The sequence below is a fragment of the Cibotium barometz genome, chromosome 9 (genome assembly GCF_041138505.1).
Source record: "Cibotium barometz isolate CiBa-2024 chromosome 9, ASM4113850v1, whole genome shotgun sequence".
In the NCBI taxonomy this organism is placed as follows: Eukaryota; Viridiplantae; Streptophyta; class Polypodiopsida; order Cyatheales; family Cibotiaceae; genus Cibotium; species Cibotium barometz.
Genome location: NC_141054.1, coordinates 53,593,798 through 53,615,647, shown reverse-complemented (window position 1 = coordinate 53,615,647; position 21,850 = coordinate 53,593,798). Strand labels below are relative to the sequence as shown.

The 21,850-nt window shown below is 47.2% G+C and overlaps 1 protein-coding gene across 6 annotated transcripts in view; it reads left to right on the top strand.

Annotated features, from left to right (window-relative positions):
• The window catches only part of LOC147635707 (uncharacterized), a 143,910-nt gene that overhangs the window by 117,022 nt on the left and 5,038 nt on the right, over positions 1 to 21,850 (top strand). For 3 of the 6 annotated variants that reach the window (XM_086803105.1, XM_086803103.1, XM_086803107.1), the window contains 3 exons: positions 13,370 to 13,594; positions 13,697 to 14,317; positions 15,094 to 15,266. In XM_086803105.1, the coding sequence (XP_086659231.1) occupies positions 13,370 to 13,594; positions 13,697 to 14,317; positions 15,094 to 15,266 (1,019 nt within the window). Of the gene's footprint in view, positions 1 to 13,369; positions 13,595 to 13,696; positions 14,318 to 15,093; positions 15,277 to 15,359; positions 19,813 to 21,850 lie in introns of those variants that run through there. The other 3 variants (XM_086803106.1, XM_086803104.1, XM_086803108.1) reach the window with 3 other exon arrangements.

Below are 21,850 nucleotides of genomic sequence, written 5' to 3'. Positions count from 1 at the left end.
CAGCTCGGGCAAAGGTTGCATGGGCAGTTATTACACTTCCGCTGGCTCAGGGAGGTTTGGGCATTATAGATCCAGTCGATCAGAGTAGAGCCTTATTGGGGAAGCTTATTGTTCGGGGGTTGCTTCCAGGCGCTGAGCCTTGGAAAGAGCTCCTCTTGCAGCGGCTGCAGGCTCGGGAGCCCCCAGCAGGGGGTACTTGGGCACCAGAGATTCGCTGGATCTTCATAGAGATGAGGAGGACAGGCCTCAGTAGAGGATGGGAGGACAGATTTGCTTTGAGTATCCTGAGAGCTTGGGAGCTGCTGAGACCGGGGCTCTCTCAGCGACCTCCTTCTTGTGTTGAGGAGCGGGCCAGACAGCCGCTCATCTGGAGCCCAGCGGTTCGCAGGAGCAGGGTCATATGCTGGGTTCTCGGCCTCGTCTAGCCTGGGGACCTTTAGCGGCAGGCCCAGCACGTAGTTTTGGAGACTGGCAGGCTTTCTGCAGTCTACCAGAGGAGATCCAGGTGGAGAGGCTGAGTCACTTCAGAGGGGGGTTGATTATGAGGGATGATCTTCAGGAGGCACTCACAGAGGAGTGGTTCACGCCTCTCGAGCCAGTGGCCCCACGGTGGATGGGAGCCTTTACACAGTTGGAGATTCTGATTGCTGTCAGAGCTTGCACTGAGGATGGCATATGCCTCTACTATGAGATTCAGGATGAGGGCAGACTCCAGAGAGTGGAGGTGGAGTCGCCTTTGGTTGCAGAGTGCACCTTTCAGAGGATTCGGGTAGTGGCCGCCGCTTCTCGGAAGTGGCATATTGACCCCGACCCTGCTGATGTGCTCCCGGATTGGCGCATATGGGCATATGCAGCGCGCCCCTTGGCCCGGCTACAGTGGGACCCCGGGGAGTACGAGTGGCATGATCCTTATGCATCCCTTGAGGCCACAGAGATCACCTTTTTCCAGTATACTGTTCGGCTGGGGCGGCATATTTTGACGGCGAGGAGGACGGCTTCTCCAGCGGCAGCGGGGCATTGGCGACTACAGGGACTCTCACAGGAGTTTCTGGAGGATTTTTGGGCTGGGCTCTGGGCTAGTCGACAGGCCCGCAGGATCTCGACTTTTCAGTGGCTGGTCGCCCACAGGGGCTCAGCAGTTGGCACTTGGCTTGTTTACAGCAGTCTTCCGGCGGCCTGCGTCCGATGCGGCCACCCTATGGAGGCACAGAGACATTGCCTTTGGGATTGCCCTCAGGCACAGCAGATTTGGCTGCGGATGCTGCGTATTCTGGCCCCCCTCTCTCCAGAGGGTATGTTTACGTGGGGTGCCGCTGCTTGGTCGACTTCGTCAGGGCCTGCTATGGGCTATGAGATGGAGCAGGGCAGTCAGGCCATCAGATTTATTAGGGGCCAGCCTCGCCTGGTTCCGGCACCAGATTTCTCGTCCGCCAGCTGGACACAGGAGAGGGATTTACGATGGGAGCTCCTCAGCAGCCTCACCATCTGGTTCACCTGGAGGGCCCGGTGCTTTACGGCCTTTGAGGGGAGATTGGAGCCACCAGCAGAGACTGTACGGGGGATTTGGCAGGAGTTGATCCACACCCTGCGAGGACAGTACGACCGCATCCGGGGAGACTCGGGGATGAGGCGATCTTACGGCGCCAGGCCTTTCACACCACTTGGCGCTGTGGCCCTTTCTACACCTTACACACGGGATCCCCCCGTTGGCACTACAGGCCACCTGTTTGGCTCTTCCCCCCCCCTATTGTATGATTTAGCCGCTCAGTTCTTTGTACTGATGCTTGTATTTTGCAGCACCTAGGGAGAGTCTCCCGGGCTGCCATGCTGTATTCACTGCTCTGTCTCTCTTATGAGCAGGAGAGATCTTTTGTAGCCCTAATGAAAGGATCTTTTCTCGGAAAAAAAAAAAGAAAAGGGAGACTGCCCGCTAGGTGATGCATACACTGATGTACTAGGAGCAAAATAGCATATAGCAATGTAGAGATATCTGCCCGTCTCTGCCCTCAGTCCCTAACCCACATGTACCTAGCCTGCTCATCTGTGCGGACTATATGTATCAGTGGCTGCAGCTCCTCTCTAAACAATACTGCCACTCCTCCTGAGCCCCGTCCTCTATGCTCTGAATGAGTCTCCTGTCTACAAGCTGTCTCCCATCGGTATCCACTAACATGTGGCATGGACTGTCCAGGAGCCTGATGCGTCTCACAGTAGAAGATGATGTCCCTCCCAGTGAAACTATCCTCAAAAGCCCCTACATCAAGGTGGTGAGATCCATTACAATTCCAAGTAGCAACTCTGAGTGTAGTCCCATAGGTCTCGCGCCGTCATGAAGAGCGCCTCTCCATAATCACCACTCTACCATCTCTATAGAAGGCCACTTTCCCTTTCTCTCGGGCTGCCCTTATCTCGGGCATAATTTCTTTCATGTGGGCAAGTTGCGAGAGTGTGAGGTCATCTCCAAGAAATATTCCCGTCTTCTTGAGTGTAGGACGTCTCTTCAAGAAGTCCTTCTTCGCTTCCATGGAGGGGAAACGAATGATAAGTGCTCTCTCCTTAGAAGATTCGCCACTACCTTCTCTCTTCGTGGCTTCAATGCCCATGATAGAGAAGAGCTCCTTGGTTTCCCCTTCCGCATCATCACGGTCTCTTAGACCGGACACTCGTACATGTAAGGCCCGGGTCTTCCTCCTTTGCTCCTCTTCAAGGGTCATGTTGATGATGGTGGGAGTGGGGATGGGTGGCGATTCTTTACCTTTCCCTTTCTTGGCGACCTCGATCCATTTCTCCGCCTCGTCCATCTTCTTTTGTGTCTCTGTGATCACCTCCACCCATGAAGATGTCTTCTCTTTATGTTGCTCCTCTCGAATGATCCTCATTTGTTCCTTGATAGTATTCAGCTCTTCAATAAAGGAGGGCTGAAATTTTCCATCCTCAAGCTTGCCTTGTGAATTGCCTTTAAACTCCTTTTTGAGGGCTGAGATTTCAGCCGCTTGACTTTTAGCATGCAATTTGGCCTCCACTAGTTCCTCCTTTAAGGCTGAAATCTCAGCCTCTTGCTTGGATGTTCTCTCTTCGAGCTCTTGGATTTTGTCAAATCCCTTCTCGAGTTTGGAGAGGCGGTTTATGATTTCGGTAACGGAAGAGTCGGCCATCTTCTTGTTTTCTTTGATAATTGTGTTGAGCTTGTCCTCCACCTTCACGAGCTCCTCTTTAACTCCGGTCTTGGCCATGACCTGTTGCAGTACTTCCCACAGCCAATGGACTTGAAATTAATCTATGACACCTGCGCGCAGCGTGAAACAGCAACAGCGGGGCGGGGGGGTGGGGGGGAGGGGAGAAATGAAATGAAATGTTATATTAACGTCTTCAAAAGGCCAAAGTGACCTATGAGACCAAAGTTACAACCATGTGACATCTGATACACTGTCTCGAAATGAAAAGAAAGAACTGAAGGTAAGTATCTAGCCCCACAATACATCAGTAGGGGGCATCCGGAAGCAGCAACTAGGGAGAGTGGGAAGCTAATGCTACTAGTCAAAATGGGGTACATGAGTACATGGATACATGAATACATGAATATGGGGGAGTACAAAAGTGACAGTGAGTACAACAGTATATGGCTAGAGTCGTAATCATCCTAGGAGCTCTAGCATGGGTCTCTGCCGGATGGCCCGGATATCTGCCATAGTGAGATGCCTGGTCGGATGAGCCCGATGCCTCGCAATGATGCTCTGAATCCTCCGGTGTAGGCACCGTCTCCGATGTGAGGATCCGCGAACCCTCGGGCGTCTAGATCTGCCCAACTGGATAGCTCTCTCAACTAGAGTCCCACGGGGTGCCCACTGATGGGCTCTCGGTTGTGTGTCCTGCCGGGTAGTCCCTCTAAAGAAGTCAGTAATCTGTCTCTGTGTGGACTCCCTGCCAGTCGGGCGTCTGCTCTTGATAATGGACTCTCTGAGCCTGCGGATCTCCAGGACATAAAAACCCAAGCATCGCTGATCACAATAGTCCATGACTCTAGCCAGTGGTCCAAATCCCTCTCTGAAAAGGCAATGGTAGCACCCTCGAATCTCATAATATGCTGTGCAGCGACAGATGTAGTGCTCCTCCGTCTCTGGCTCTATCCAACAAATCTGACAAATTCTGTCCCCTGGAGGTATGCCTCTAAATCTGCCTGTCTCTATCTCTAACTGATGTGAAGAGGTGCGGATCTGCCCAATGGCGCACCTCAATCCATGAGACAGATGGGTATCCATGTAGCTCGGTCTAAGTATAAAGCCATCCTCAGTGGTGCGGAGAAGATGGTCTCTATAGAAAGCCATCTTCGTCCCCAACTCCTGTGAGGGCTCTAGCCATGTCCTCCTAGTGTCCAACTGAATGAGGTCCTGTCTGATGACTCTACTAATCTCAGAATGTGTCAAGGTGAGAGAGGGTGCCTCCAGAGAGTACTGGAAGGGTGGAAGTCTGTCTAAACTGAACCCGTGGAGCTCAAACGAGGATGCTATCTGCGCATACCAACATGAAGTGTCTCCCTCCATGGCTAGCTGATGAGAGGACTCTAAAGCAAGTCGTGCATATGGGTGTCGGGGAAGCTCCCAGGTGCTATGAATGAAGGACACTGATCTAGCAAGAGCCTCGACTACGATCGGTGGTGCTCCCATCTGGGCTCTAATAATCTCATGGGGTACCGAGGCCTTAGCCCGAATCATCCTGGAGATCATGGACACAAGTGTGGTCTCCATCGATCTCCATCCATCGTATGTGCATCCTGATCGACTGTGACGATCTAGGCTAGGCCCCCAGATCTGTACTCCATATAGCATAGCCGATGTGACCAGCGTGTCAAAAAGCCACAGCTTAGTGCGTGGCTCCTGAAACTGTACCTGTGAGCACATCCTCTCTAGACCTCCTAGTGCTGCATATCCTCTAGTCAATCTGGCCTTTGCTGCCCCCCTCATGGAAAATGTGGGCCCAATGAACACCACTCCAAGATATGTGTATGAGTCAACATACTCTACTGTCTCCTGCCCATATGTGAAAATAGGCGCTGATCTCCAAACCCACTGAGCTGTAGTGTTAAACACCATAACCTTGGTCTTACCAAGGTTAACTGAGAGCCCACTGTCCTGTGCATAAGCATGTAAAGTATCCAAGTGCCTCTGCATATCCTCTGGTGAGTCTGCTATAAGCACAATATCATCAGCATATAAGAGCAGAGGTATCCAAGTGCCAGCCAACTGGGCTCCTATGTCCCCGAGAGAGAGAGAGAGAGAGAGAGAGAGAGAGAGAGAGAAGAAGAAGAAGAAGAAGAACGTATTATCGTCCTCTGGGAGCCGATAAACGGCCCATGGGACCTCCACGAATTTATTACAAAGCTGTAAGAAACAAAAAACAAAGCCTCCTCCCTTCATTGGAGGGAAATACAAAGCCTTCTCCCTTCATGGGAGTGATATGGAGCTTGTCGTATGGTCGCATTGTGCTGTAAGGTAGCCATGATGTTTAAGAATCTTGGTGATATAAATGCCTACAGCAGCAAGCTTGGCATGTGTGAGCAGATCCACCAAGTCATGATATCCTTCTAGAATGGTACTAAAGTCCTTTCTTATGTGGTCATATTGTGGGCATGTTAAAAGGACATGTTCCTCCGTCTCCACTGCTCCCAAAGTGCATACTTTGCATAGTCTTTTCTCTCTTGGGATATTGCTCCATGCTCCTTTTTCAATCTCGAGTGTGTGTGACCTAGTCCGGATAAGTGCAAGACCTCTCCTTGCATTGGCGGGAATAGGCATGCTTATGTATTTCTGAGAATTGTCTTCTTCACTTGAGTATGTGACCCAATAGTTTGGGTTGATGTGTGAGCCATAATATTCAAATTTAGCCCTTTTTTCTGATGATTGCCATTTACAGTGGAGTGCTTCCAATAGTGCTTGATGAAATGCCTTCTCATCTACTTCATCTGATGCTGCATTTAGATAGGAGTCTACCTCCCATCTTTGAAACCAGCCGTTGATGTCATGCATCCATCCTGAAGATAGCATCTTGCTTTTGTTTGTTTTTTGAGGTCTTTTACTTGCTAGCAAAGCTTTCTTCGGTAGTCTCCCCATCTGCATGGACTTGACCTTCTTTATGTACTTGAAAACCCTTTGGAGTGCTCGAAATTCGATGGGTCTGCTGCCTGTTTCAAGCATTAATATAGAGTAAGGTGTAGTGGTTTTGACTCCTAGGTATCTTCTGAGGAACGCCTTTTGCATCTTCTCAATGTCATTCCATGTTGATGGTGAGATACTTCCACCCCATACCTCTACTCCGTATAGCACAGTTTGTACGACATAAGCATCAAATAAGATACGTCTGATGTGCCATCTCCTAATGTTTTATTCTTTTCAAAATAAAAATAAAAATTATCAGTAATAGTAGCAAAGCTATGAAAAAAATTTTAAAAAATAATACATATCTTATTTTTATGCATAAAGCTAAAAGAGGACTTCCTACCATATTCTAGGATTGGACATCCTATCCAAAAAGAATGATTTTCATCATATTCATGGGAAATAAATTTTTAGTATTTATGCATAAATATTTAATTAAAAGAAACGATGAATTTTGGTAAATTATGTATAAGAATTTTTTAAATGATAAAAGAGGAATTCCCATGACATTTGGAATTCAATAAGTTAAATACAAAAAGAGAAATTTTTGACATATTTGAAATAATGGATATTTTTATTTAATTTTAAACAAAGGAATTTTAGATAAATTTATTTTATGATAAAAGAGCAATTCCCATGACAATTGGAATTCACTCATGTAAATGCAAAAAGAGGAGTTGAGTACCCCACCAGTAGTGACCGATGTCCTATTCTAGGCAGTTACCTTTTTACAGCGGCTATGGGAGCTCCCTCAGCAGAAGTACTCCCGATTGGCATTGACCTCATCCATACAGTTGGCAGAGGATGGAGATACTCATTGTTGGTATGCTCAGATGAGATCATGGTTTGACCTACATGGTTAGCGGATAGAGGCACTACCACCCTTTCAGTACAGTCTGGATTGTCCATTTTTGGATCTCACCCGCTCAGAGCAAAACCGCGTGATTAGGATGGATATCATCAGAGTGGACACAGAGAGGACATGAACTAGCCCCCTTGAGCCCTTGGGCACGAAAATGGCTCATTACAAAAGAGCCATTTTCTACACCTCACCGGATGATTTTATCACCCGCCCGGCGTACATGGATGTACACCTATCACATGGGATGCGTTGTGCCATTGGACAGATTTGGACCTCATCACACCAGCTGCGGATTGAGACAAGGCGATATGTGCATCAGATCTCGGATGACCGCATTTGTCAGCTATGCTACCAGGAGGCAGAGAGAGAGGAGCACTACATTTACCGATGTATAGTCTATTATGAGATCCGAGGGAGATATCACTGCCTCTTCCGAGAGGGTTTTGGGCCGTTACGCAAGGTCATGGAGTTTGAGGATCAGAGATGCCTGGGATTGTTCCTACTTGAGCTCAGGAGACACAGGGAGACCTTCTTGGCAGACAGGAGACCGAGCCATGATGTACCTAGACAGAGGATCGTGACAGATTTCTTCGGCACCAGCACCAGCACCAGCACTAGCAACCCAGCCCACACACCTCCTGATACCTCCTCCATTGGGCCATCAGGGCACCAACCACGCTCCCAGGTTGTCACCACTGATAGAGCAGTCACCAGCACCAGAGAGCCCACTACCACTGAAGATGCTGTATTACAGAGACCACTTTATGAGCATCTCAAGGGATGGGTTTATACATCGACCGCGGTACATGGATGTATACATGCCACACAGCTCTTGCGTTGCTATTGGACAGCTACAAGTCTCATCACATCGGCTAGACATAGAGGCTGGGAGAGCGGCACGGGTTCCCAGAGCTGAGCGGATATGCAGATTGTGCCGCGAGGAGATGGAGACTGAGGATCACTTTGTATGTAGATGTAGAGCCCACCAGGGGGTCAGAGATAGATATGGAGGATTGTTTGAGGAGCACTCTTCACTACATCAGTTGATGGAGGCCTCGGACCAGCGACAGCTTGGCAGACTACTACTAGAGCTTCATAGTTCTCGAGAGAGACTCCTCAAGACACCCGCTCCCACTGGGGGTGGGAGACCGTCCCAGCTCACAGATTTCTTCCAGAGAGCTATGCCAGTGCCGGCCGATGTACCACGTGGGGTGACCGCACAGAGAGCAGAGGAATTGAGAGCCAGGAGGAGACCTAGACAGACTGGACATAGAGCACCCCGACTCCGTCACCGAGAGATAGCAGCTATCCGAATGAGACACCAGATGGAGACACAGGAGAGGCTAGCTCGCTTTCATTCAGACTCAGGGTACATGTTCACGCCATTCACAGCCTCAGCATCAGCGATGTATGATATCTTATATCCCTCTTATGGCACTGGATGGAGTTAACATAGATCTAGCATGCTTGTACTACCCTTTCAGCATATAGAGATGCATCTTGCCTTAGCACTCCATCCACATCCCCACCCCCCCCCTTATATTGTTTGTATATGGGCTCCACCGATCCATGATGATTCACAGTTGTATCCAGACACATGCACACTTTTTCTTTTCTTTGTGTTCTTCCGATGACCGGAAGAACACAGTTGTATTATTTTTTGTCTCATAGGCTGACTTTGGCCTCTCGTAGACGTTAATCTCTCTCTCTCTCTCTCTCTCTCTCTCTCTCTCTCTCTCTCTTTTCCATGATGAGATATGCCATGGACATTATTGTACCACTTTGGTCTCATAGGCCCATTGGGTCTTTAGTAGACGCTTTTCATAATCAGTGGTCTCTCCATTTGCCTCCATCCCTCATATGTCCCTCTCTGAGATCTGTGATGTATACTGGGCCCCCAAATTGGAGCTCCGTACAGGAGGGTCGGTGTGACAAGCGTATCAAATAGCCACAATTTGGTGCGCGGCTCCTGAAACTGTATGTGTGCACACTGCCTCTCAAGTGCCCCCAAGGCTGCATGTCCTTGAGCTAATCTAGCTGCTGCTGCCCCCTTCAGGGAGAAACGCGGTCCTGTGAAAGTAACTCCCAAGTAGACCTATGACCTGACGTACTCTACCGGCTCCCCTCGAAAAGTGAACTGAGGCTCTGATCTCATCACCCATGCCTGTGTGGTGTTAAACACCATAATCTTGGTTTTCCCAAGGTTCACTGTCATATCTCTATCCGCACAGAATGCCTGTAATGCATCGAGATGTCTCTGTAATCCCTTCGGAGAGTCTGAGATTAGAACAATATCATCAGCATATAACAAGATGGGTATCAACACCCCTGCCAAGCATGCCCCTGGGCCTCCCAATCTGTCTACATAATCGGAGACCACATCAATGTACAGTCCAAAGAGGGTGGGTGATAGCGGGCATCCTTGCTTCACCCCTATCGTGCTGGTCATCATATCAGATAGTCCGCCTGGAGCTCGGACTCTACCTGTCACATTTTCATACAAAGCATATATCCACCACTGCATATCCTTAGGTACCTCAATGTCATGCAATCTGTGCATAAGCTTGGCACGTGGTACAGTATCGAAGGCTTTGCGGAAGTCCACAAAGCAGCTGTATATCCTTCTCTTCTGTGCCCTGCCCTCTTCAATAAGTGCCCGAAGTGTCAGTACGTGATCCAATGTAGTAAATCCTCTCCTGAAGCCGGCCTGTCCATGTGCTTGATGACCATGCCTCTTTGCTTAGCGGCTCAACTCCGACTCCAATATAGAGCCATATAGTTTGGCCAAGTAATGACCAATCATGATCATCATGTAGTTGCCTGGTACCATGGGGTTAAAGAGTGGTACAATGATAAGCTTGTCGGGAAACCCTCACAAATGGCACGATTAAACACATGTATGATGAGCGGAGCCAAAGTGTCACACACATATGAGAAGTGCTCTCCAACTAGCCCATCATGATCCTATGCCTTTCCATTCTGTAACCTATCTATCGCATCTAGCACCATCTGCATAGTAAAAAAGGTGCTGCTAGCCGGTCTAGCTCCTAGTGGAGGGGGGTTGGGGGTTGTCCTGGTGCATCATATAGCTCTCTAGCATAAGCATGCCATGCCTCAGGTGTAGTAATTGGAGTACCAGGCTGTCTCTCCTGAAACATCTTCCATGCCCTCTTGCTGTCCTTCCCCAGGAAGAGTTGGTAGATCTCCTCCTCTAGCTTAGCCAGGTAGGCTCGTTTCTTCCTCCGCACAAGGCGCCGAAAGATCATCCTGGCCTGTCTATGTGTGTGAGTCCCAATGGCAATCTCATGCTGTAGCTGTGCTCGTGTCTGACGACACTCATCATCATACCAACTGTTCTGTGGGGTAGTGTTGTGGGGGGGATGGAAGGGATCATAGTGCAGGGCAACGCATATGAGGCAGATGCGTTTAGTACACCTGCCAGTCCTCTCGTAATCTCGTCCAAAGGGCTATGCGGGTCTAAAGCAAACAAGCCATCAGATACTGCATCTCGGTAAACCCCAACTGTCTCATGTGTAAACTGATATCTCGGGTACCTAGGTAGGTGAGTGGCTGGCCCATCTCTCGGGCATCTACCTACTAGTGTGAAACTCAGGTATGCATGATCGGCTGCTATGCCAATGGGCCGACTGGAAATCGTGAAACCCCGCACATCAGGTATCAATGAAGGAGATCCCATCAAGTAGTCCACTGTGCTTGCTCCCCCTTTAGAGTTACAGTGTGTGAGAGCATCTGATCCTTGCCATCTCGATAGGCCATTGTATATGACCAACCCATGTGCACTCCCGAGTGTTAGAAAATGCCTGCCATAATTTGTAATCTCCCCCTCATCCTGTGCTGATCTTTGCAACCCTACATCCTCTGCCATGATCTCCCGGTACATAGCCTCTTGAGTATCATACAGCTCTGTCTGCTCTGTGCCTGTACGTGCATTAAAGTCTCCCAATAGTAATATGTCTCCCATGCTGGCAAACCTCATCATATCATCATATAGTGGTGTTTAGGGCGACTCTCCTGATGGTACAAACCTGGAGTGGGCTGGGGAAAAGTAGCATACCGCCACATATAGCTCGCGGAGCCCCTCTCTGCATATTCGGACCCACATGTACCTCGCATCTGCATCTCTATGTACCACATGTATTTTGTCACGAAGCTCCTCCCTGAAAAGTATTGCCACTCCTCTAGGTCCTCTGGTACCCCCCACTATGCGTGGCTGAGGGCAGAACATTGATTCCCATCTATAACCCCGCACGTCAGGAAGCCTCTTGTTTGTGCACTGATGGGTCTCCGTATACATAGCAATATCACTGTGTCTGAAAGTATCTTGCATCTATTCTAAGGGCTCCATTGAAATTCCACACCATGAATCGCAAGGTCTCATAGGCCGCGCACCGTCAGGCGGGCCTCCTCTCCGTAATGATGACTCGGCCATCTCTGTATACCGCCCATTCCCCCTCTTTCCTTGCCTCAAGCACATGCGGCATGTGTTCCTTCCGGCAGGTCCTCATCCAAATAAATCTTTTCCCCCTTAAGGGCCATCCTTTTGGAGAGGAAGGCCTTCTTCTTCTCCAAGTCACCAAACCTGATGATCAATATCTTCGCCCTGGTTTCATCTATGTCTACTTGCCATGCTCCACTAATGGGTACATCAATGGCTCCAATTTTTGTTGCAAGAGCTTTTGCATCCTCTTGGGGATTTCCCTTATCTTCCCACCCAACTACGCGTACATGTAAGGCACGTGCCCGCCGTCTCTTGACTTCCTCTTCCAATGTAGCATTCATCACCTGTACTTTATTGACTAGTGTATCCTTTTGCTTTTTTACTACAATCCATGGGCTGACTTCCCTAATTTGTTTCTTTGTGGCATTGGCAATTTCAGCCCATGAATGCATTTCCTTCTCACCTGCAGCCACTTTTGCCTTCACTAAACCCATGTACATGTAGCATAAACTTCATGAATTTGTGGGTGTAGTTTTTGACACTACTTTTCCTTTGTTTGCAAGTCATCCCACTCGTACATAAGCTTGTATTGATGTAATTGAGAGAAAAAACTCTCTCATTTCATCCTTGAAAGCATTCCACAAAGTAACTTCACAAGCTTGAGATTGTAAATGCCTCCACCAAGCATGTGTACACCCTTCTAAATGTAATGTTGCAAAGTAAACCATAGACTTGTCACTTCTAGGGTTCATTTCGAAGTAGAAGTCCATCTTGTTAAGCCACTCTTCAAAGTCTTCATTGGTAATATTCTCTCCAGTGAACTTTGGTACCACTATTTTGTCTTTAACACCTTTAAACTCATCATGTCTTCTTGAAAGCCAAAATGTGATCACAAATGATGCCCAAGCATAGGCAATATGCAAATACCAACAATTGTAAATCTTTTCCCCCCTTTTCTTATGCCTTTGCCTTTTTTCAAATGAAATCACCAACAAAATAATTGTTGATGCCACTTTTCTTGTGCCATTTCTTTTCTTCAAATGCACAAAATCGCGTTGAAACTTGCCGATCTCCCGAATCAAGATCTTCCAACCCCTTTACCCAAGTTTGTAATCCAAGGGAAAAGGTTTGGCCAAGTCTTCACCACCAATACCTAATCCCTTGCCATACTACTTTACCATGGCACTCACGGCATGGTGAGTTTAAGCCATGCTCCCCCCGGTCTCTCCTCCATATACCGGGGTACCCTCACACATCACTACTAGTAGCTAGAAATGAGAGTGTAGTACAATCATGATGTGGGGAGTGATTGAAACTCAAATAGATGGTGAGATCACTTACAACTATTTTTAAGCATGACTCAAGCTTATCATTTCATCATTGCAGTAGAATTTACTCATGCTTTATGTTCTTCTTCACATCCCATCACATCCAACAACATAAAGCAACAACAAAAAGCACCAAGTGCATACGTCACAAAGCAATTTGCTGATGCAAAAAATCGCTTTGTGACATCTGCACATCGCATGCAATTGTTGTGCCAATCTCCCGGAGCATGTCATCCTTTCATTTCTGCATCTCTTTTTTCATTTCCGTGTGCATCAAGGCGTGGGCTAATTCCATCTCAACCCGTACTTGGGCTTGCATTTCTCCCTTCAATTGAGCATATATCTCTTCCTTCAGCGTTTCATATATCACTTTCCTTTGAGAGAGAGAGAGAGAGAGAGAAATGAAATGTTATATTAACGTCTTCAAAAGGCCAAAGTGACCTATGAGAGAGAGAGAGAGAGAGAGAAATGAAATGTTATATTAACGTCTTCAAAAGGCCAAAGTGACCTATGAGAGAGAGAGAGAGAGAGAGAGACTTATACCATTAACATTTAAAATCTTTGACAGTTCGCTCTCCATATGCAACCTGATACAATAATCAATAACATTATGAGTTGTGAACGGAAAAGGGAGAATGCGGATTGGTATAGCCTTTGTGAGCTTGTCAAGTTGACGGCAGGAATTGCTGAATCTATTTTGTTGGGAAGATCTAATGCAAAGCGGAAGCTCTCTTCTTCACGTGATGCCATGGTTTTTTCGGCATCTGATATTAAGAAGTTTTGTCCACAAAATGTATATACACTGAATTTTTACTACAAGTCAAGGGTGCTAGGTTGAGGTGTTCTATGCCTGAGCTCAAGAATAGGTAGCTAAGAGGGTTGTTCCTGTGAACAGGTGACACTTCTGCACATATATTTAGTGCATGCGATGCTGGGACGTGGGTTGTCGTCGTCAAAAATTATACAGATAACCAGTTGTACTTTTGAAAACGAGTCTATAAATATAGCTGTCAAAGACATGAACCAAGCACAGCGTACTGATACTGCTAGTAAGAGTAGTACACATATAGCTACAAATGGTCAGCTGTCAGGGCCCACGGAGTATGATGGGGGAGAAGCGACTGCAGGCTTTGCAAACCCAGTTTCTGATTTTAGACCCAATGAAGCGCAGGACCACACTCATGATGACGCTGTGAAAAAAGAGGAAAACTCTAGTACTAGTGGGACTGTGAATGTGGCTGTTAATGGTCAGCTGTTAGTGCCACATGTGTGCCATGGAGGGCAAGCGATTGCAGCCTTTTCAAAGAGGGATTTTGATTCAGAATGCATCAAACATTATGAGTGTATTCATCATCAGCAGGTGGTGATCTACAAGGAACACAAGTCGATCTTCCAGGATGCACCAGGCCAGGGGATGGAGGTTTTGGGGGAGTCTCTGCCCTCACTCACAGTTAGCACAAGAAAAACTGTAGTGAAAATGTCTGACATCCTTCAGTGGCTTCAAAAAAATGACGGGGTACGTTATCAATGTGGTGTAATTCTCTCTTCTTGAAAACAAGTCATTTCTTGTGCTCAGCTCCAGTATGTCAATGAATTCTTGAATAATGTGGACATTGTGTGTATCAATATATCATCTATCTACGTTGTCATGTGGGCTTTGAGCTGTCCCTAACAGAAACCTTTCCTCTGGGCTTTGTCTTTGATCCCTGCACTGTGCATGCAAGATGTGGCAGGGTCATAGGATTTTTTGACACGGGGGTGTGTCTGTAGTACGTAACTGGTGGTGCACACCCTCTGTCATCATCACCGTTGTGGATGTAGAGCCCCAAGTAATGAAAGGTTCTTACCAGGGTAAGATAGGCAATACCAGGTGTCATGAGGATATTTTTGGGGCGGGCCCATCTATGCCAGCCATGTCCCTACGGCAAGGCCTCAATGTGGGATCAGCTCTGCATGAACATGGGAGAGGTTGTGGGGATGTTGCTTCCAATATTGGTGTAGGACTGTCTCGGGCATGCTTGCTACCTCCTGATGAGATGCGTGAGAGGCCTCTAACCAGAGCTTAAGCTGTGTTCTAGAATGTGCTATGTGATCCTAAAAGTATGTTTCGTCCCATCACATCATCATCTCTGCGGACGTGGTGTTCCAAATGTGGATGTGGCTGCTCCCTCAAAATGCTGTTTCCATTTTTCCATAACTGTGGACTTAATTGAATGTACACTAGGAGAACTTAATGCAACAGAGTATTGTATATATCTGACTGATTTGTTGAACCTTCTTTTGCTTATGCAGGCAACACTGTCCAACATAGTGCACACTTTTGAAGACTGTGAGGCAAAGCACTTGTTGTGTCTCCTCCTAGAATTGATGGAAAAATCCATGGTGATACAATGCCAGGGCAAGCTCAGAGTTGCACCAGAGCAATGTTCAAGCAGGCAGGCTGAAGATCCACATCAAAAGGATAAGTGATTACCTGTGTGATTTAGGACAAGTTGCTTCGTTTTGTTTGATTTCCCTAAGTACAATTTAAGTCATTTCAGGAGCTTTGATTGATGCAGAATGACTGCTAAAGTGCCTTCCCTATGCTTTGATGGTGAAGAGGCATACATACAGTTCCTCCGGAGAGGACGAAAGGCATGTCTGTTCACAACTTGGCTAGAATAGTATACGACAGAACGTGACCGCCTTCTGGGGTTTTTAAACCCTCGTAATTCAGATGGCCAAGTAGAATTTCTGTGTATATCGCAACTGTGTATTGTCTGCGGTATGCGATCTCTTCACATCTGACAGGCTCTACGAGGCAAACAAGAACATAGCACCTGATGGGCTTGTTGATGACTCTCCAACCAGATTCCGAAAACACATCAGACTTGCCAGATAATTGGCAGAGGCGAGTGCACAAGTTGGAGTGGTGTCCTCTCAGTTCAAGCAGTTTACAGCTGAGGTAGCCCACTATGTGATATTTAAATGATCAGGTGGCGACAAGAAAAAGTTTGCTGAAATCATAGGTATAGGTTCCTAAATGAAAGCTATGGGATCTCCATAGCCATCTAGGAGCTGATATTACATAGAATCCGATTTGCCTTTTCAACCAATCCTTTCCTTTGCAGGCAGCAAGGGGAAGAACAGCGTTATTTTAGCAAAAGACGCGCCAACTCAGTCAACACATCGCCTCGAAAGACTGACCCTTGATCTGCACCAGTAGTGTGCCAAACTGCAAGCATACATACTCCAAAAGGAAGCTTATAGGGTGAAGCACCACATATGTGGGGAAAGCACTGGTGAACAAATAATCATTTACATCCACGAGGTCATGAGGTGCTTGCACCATGGTAACCATGGAGATGGGAAACTGCAGCATCAACTTTTTGGTTTGCACTGTGCAGATTGAACATTTACTCACCTTCATGGAAGAAAAGAGAGAGAGAGAGAGAGGTGCTGCACAGTGCACCAGACTGGGTCCCGATTACCCACTGAAGGGCCCTCACCACGGATGGTGTGTTTGCTTTATTGTTGCAGATCAATGAGTACAATGAATGGGGATGATTTCTCACTGGGATTTGATCTGTGTTTCTTCCTTAAGGAAGATTGAATCGCAAAGCTTGCTTGCGTTTGACCTCAACAATTTGCCCTTGCATTTCTTACTGCTCCCCGTGGCTGCCAGAAGGTGCTTTTCATTGATGACTTGAGATGGAATACAATGAGAGCTGTTCTGCCCTTTTATAGGAGATCAGATGGCTGATTGGCTGGTCAGCCTGCCAGTTGGAGCAGTATGACTTGGTCGTGGGGTGCACCATGGACAAAAACACATAGGATGGTTCCCATATGGGTGGCCAGGCCTTGGGCCATATGCCTGGTACTTCGGACGCCCAAGTGGGATGCCCACAGCCCTAAGTCTTTCCCTTTTGCTCCATGCATCTCATTGTGTGACTACCAGCCCAAAAGGCTCGCCATTATATTACCTAAAAAAGTTTTTTTTAATCTGGTCGGTTTGTGCTGGCCGACAGCTGCTCCATGCACCATATAAACGTGTGCATCGTAACATATTGACAACCGTCTATACCAACTCATCAACCCCATATCATCATCAACCAAGACTCCAACGAGCCGGCACAATAGCCTGTGCATGCACACAAGCAGCTGATCAACCAACGTGATCAGCTCACACAAGCGGCAGCAGCTGCCTTCATCAAACCGGCATACATAGCACACGCATCAACAAACGTCTCCTGACACCAGCTTTCATCAACCAGCGCAACCAACATGCCTGGATCATCATACATGAACCAACACAAGCAGCAGCCCGGCCAACCCAACACGTCAACAACACCTGCACGGCACACTCAGCAGCAGCCCGGTGATCGTTGATCTTCATCATCGTTCTGCCTCCAGCGCTGCATACCAGCTCCCGGCTATCAACGCTAGGCTTCCAGCGCATCATTCAACAGCAGCATCCGGCTCAGCCTTTGTCATCAATGCATCCAACAGTGTTTTCTGCCCACACCATCCAGCCAGTGCTCTACCCCCTGCGTACTGCAACAGCCCGTCAACCAATACCAATACATCATCTTCATCGTCAGCTCTACTCCCTGCTCACAGCAGCAGCCCGCCCTCAACTTCACACGGAGTGCCACCGCTGTCCTCGACGCGAGCCTTCATCATTGACCGAGCCTCTTGCTTCAACTTCGTCTTTGCTTCCTCGCTGGTCTACTACTCAGAGTCACCTCACATCAGAGGGCCTCTTGTACTGGATTACTTCATCATTATACATACACTCACTCATGTATTTCATGCTGTGTTGATTTTCTCTGATCTCTTGCACGTCTGGTCCTTTCGTCCTTTTTCCCTCACACATTGGCTGGCACTAGTGAGATTCAATAGAGTGTTTCACACTCAACCTGATTTGGGCTAGACCTAATTGACTCTGACTGGTTTGTCTGATGCACGACAAATTGCTAAAAAGCACCCAAGCACCTTGTCCTCCGTAGACAAGGGCTGACAGAATGCACAATGTTTAGCCTTGGGTCCTTGCACTTGTATGTACAGCATGTCCACCTGGCATTCTGTTGAGCTCGCCCGTCACGTCCCTCTTGCGTACATTGTCACACTGCAGTGACTCTACATCCAATGGGTGGAAATCTCCAACCTCACTCGCTCCTATTCCTAGATCATGAGAAAGTTGCAAGAATAGAGAAAACACTAGCTCTATTGCATGAAAGGAGAATTGTTACAAATATGAGAAGTTGGAGCATGAGCCTTTTGTGATTAGGTTGCTTGGAAGCATAGTCACCAGAAACGGGAAACGGAAACAGACACGGCACCCCCCTCGGAAATGGAAACGGCAACCGCGGGAAATGGAAACGGCACATATACTTGATAAATTAAACTATAGAACCAAAAACTAGTAATTACAAACTCAACAGCGAGACTTTCTCAAATTTGCATAAAGGACACCTCAAGATGAAGTCAATTTCTTGTTGAATTTAGAATAGAAAGTACAATGCAAATACATCAGCCAAGTTTGGAACTCATGAGTAGACTCAAACTTGCAAGAGATGCACATCGTCTGAGCCCAAATCATCATAATCTAGAAAGTCGTTGGAGCCGCAATCCCCTGCTTCGCCCAAAGTAGCTATCGACGTAGGCGGTAAACTGGCATGCTCCTCTGCCTCTGAACCCTTCTCATCCTCCTTTGACCAATGCTTCCAAGATTGGGGGTTCTCATTTCGCTCAAGAAGACGCAAATTGGCACTCACAAAAATTAGATCATTGGTCTTTTGAGTGCCAAGCCAGTTTCGCTTCTTTGAAGTGATATCGCTAAATGAGCTCCATAGTTGCTCCAAACAAGACGAACTGACCGCTTGGCTCAGAATCTTGATGGCCAATTGCTGCAACTCTGGAGTGTCTGCCCCATAGTCCTCCCACCAAACACATGGATCAGTGGTGAAGCGATCTGCCAAAGTATTGGCTCTTCCAAACCTCCTCTTGCAAGCCCTGTAATCTGCCAGTTGATCCTTGATAGTTCTTTGCTTTGCAATGTCAGGCTCAAGTCTCTCCAAAATCATGTCCCATCCATCTGCCACCTCTGAATCTGTGTATTGATTGCCTGTTTGAAACTGGGGAACAACCATGAAACCTGTTGCATGGTGAATGGTACATATCCCATCTATCTTGGCATAGCTTCCTTAAAACCTGGTATTTCTGTTCATCTTGCTCAATGTGCTCCAACTTTTCCACCATCTTGTCCATCCCCTCGTAAATCTTTCCAATGCATGGTTGAAGTGAATCTGTCATCCTGAACAACAGGATGATCGGCTTCCCCAAAGCTATGATGCGTCTCACCTACTCCCACCAAAGAGGGTTCCCAATATTTGACGCACATGCCTTCCCTACAATAGCTCCAGACAATGCATGCCTCTCATACTCATCACTCACCATCAACTGCTTTAGGGCACTAGAACACTTGTTAAGGGACCCCAACATGAGGAAGTTGTATCCAAAGCGAGTGTCTGAATACTTGCACAAATCTCTAGATGACTTCTTCCTGAACTTAGCCAGCAAGAAAGTGTGCCTGTAAATGAAGGATACAATCTGGGTGGCTTGCTCTATGATGGGAGCAACCCAATCCAACTTCCCGATGTCCTTGAGAAGATTATTGAGGCAATGCGCCATGCATACAGAAAATGTGATGTGAGGAAACCTGTCACACAACGATCTGCCGGCTGCCTTGTTCGCATTCTCTCCATCAGCTACAAAGTGGATCACTTTCTCTTCACCCACCGCTTGTACGTGTTAAAATATAGAAGCAAGAGCTAGAAACTGAAAACTAGAAGTCAAATAAAACAAGACTAAAAGACAAAGAGTTACCTTGAGATGAGTGTAGACAAGACACAAGCTAGATAGATTGCAATGATGTGACCCATGAATATATGGGCCAAAGTACAAGACATAGAGCAAGAGTGCTTATGGGATAATTATAGAGGTGCCACATGGCACACACTCAAGACACAAAGACTCAACTAAGACTAGACAAATGTAGACTAGGGAAATAGTACACCTAGTGTGCACTTATCTCCAACACCCTCCTTAAGTGGACACTAGGAGAAAGACAGAAAGACAAGACTAGAAGACAGACATAAAGACCGATAGACTGAGAGACAAGACAGAAGACATGACAGACACAGATCCTGAGACACCCCTCCTCAAGTGATATCCTCATATGGGTCCACAAGGATAGGGACAAGATGGATCTAAAACAAGACACAGTCAGATTGATAGACAAATAGATAGACAGACAAGACTAGATAGACAGAAGACTGACTGTAGACAAACAGATGGACCTTGAAGACATCCCCTCCTCAAGGGCAATCTCTGCCTCTCGGGTAGGGACAAGAGAGAGGTCCTAAAGCAGAATGAGTAAGACATAGAACCCCTTGACCTACATCATCGGTGGTCAAAGTGGTAAACAAGAAAGATGAAGTAATCAGAAAGCCCACTCCTCATCATATGAGGAATGAACAGCAAGATTTGCTGATGGAGATGCTGCAGCAACATGGGCTGAGGTAGATGCAGGGGCTGATGTAGAGGTTTTAGAGTAGCAGTCCTTCTCCCGATGATTATCACGGCCACAAATAGTGCATGGATGAGCCTTGAAGCAGTCCTTCTCCATATGATTAGTTTTTCCACAATGGGTGCAAGGCTTTCTTACCTTAGAACTTCCTTTCTTTGCTAAAAATGCAATGTCAGTTACCTTTTGTTGTTGAGTTCTTTCCTCTTCTTGGAGAGCATTGATGATACCTTCAAGAGTAGGATTATTGTGATACTTGAAGGTAGTGACAAGAGTAGCATAGGTGTCAGGTAAGCTTTTGAGAAGCACAGCAATAGCAATATCTTCGGAGATGGGGGACTTCACTGATGCAAGCTGAACCATAAGACTTGTAGACTCTTCAAGAGGAAGTGATGGCAGAACTGAATGCAGCAAATAGCTCGTTAACAGGAGGAAAGTCGATCTGCAGCTGCCGCTAGATGATGCGCACCCTTGAGTCAATGAAGAAGGCAGCCAAAGGAGAGCTGCAACAGTACAGCGGGCTGTAGCAGTTCCAATATGACGGCGGGCAGCAGCAGCTACTGGAAAACAAGCCGGAACAGGGCGGACAGCAAGAAAGTGGGCGGACAGAAAGTTCAGGCCGGTGGGCCTGTTCAGAATGTGAATAGGCTGGTCCTAAAAGCTGAGCGCAGCTAGGGAGATGGTGGCCTGAAGCTATGGCGGGCAACACAGGGCAGGAGCAGCCTGCTCTGATACCATGTTAAAATATAGAAGCAAGAGCTAGAAACTGAAAACTAGAAGTGAAATAAAACAAGACTGAAAGACAAAGAGTTACCTTGAGATGAGTGTAGACAAGACACAAGCTAGATAGATTGCAATCATGTGACCCATGAATATATGGGCCAAAGTACAAGACATAGAGCAAGAGTGCTTATGGGATAATTATAGAGGTGCCACATGGCACACACTCAAGACACAAAGACTCAACTGAGACTAGACAAATGTAGACTAGGGAAATAGTACACCTAGTGTGCACTTATCTCCAACAGTACGGCTGCTGACCACTCTTGGAAGAGTGCTTCTGCACTTTTCCCTGTCTCGGATACATCATGCGATGAGATAAAGTAAGATTGCCCTCTGGAATAGGCAATGACACCATGAATGGATCTGGACCGAGTGTCGCTCCAGCCATCTGCAATTAGTGTGATGCCATTCCTGTCCCAAGAGGACCTAACAATCTCTGTTGCTGCAGCAACTGTGCCCTTCTCCTTCGCTAGTAAGGTGGTTCTCAATGCCTCTGATGATGGAGGAGTGTAGGTGGATCCATACTCTGCAATCATGCGCACCATGTCCTTGAAGTAGAAGCTATGAGCAGCCTGGAAGGCAATGGCATCATGGTAGAAGAAGCGTGCAACACTACCATCCACCTCCTCCTTCTTTGGGTCCCATCTACTCTGAAGTGTACTCTGCCTGTACTGAACAGTACCCCTCGCGCCCACTGCT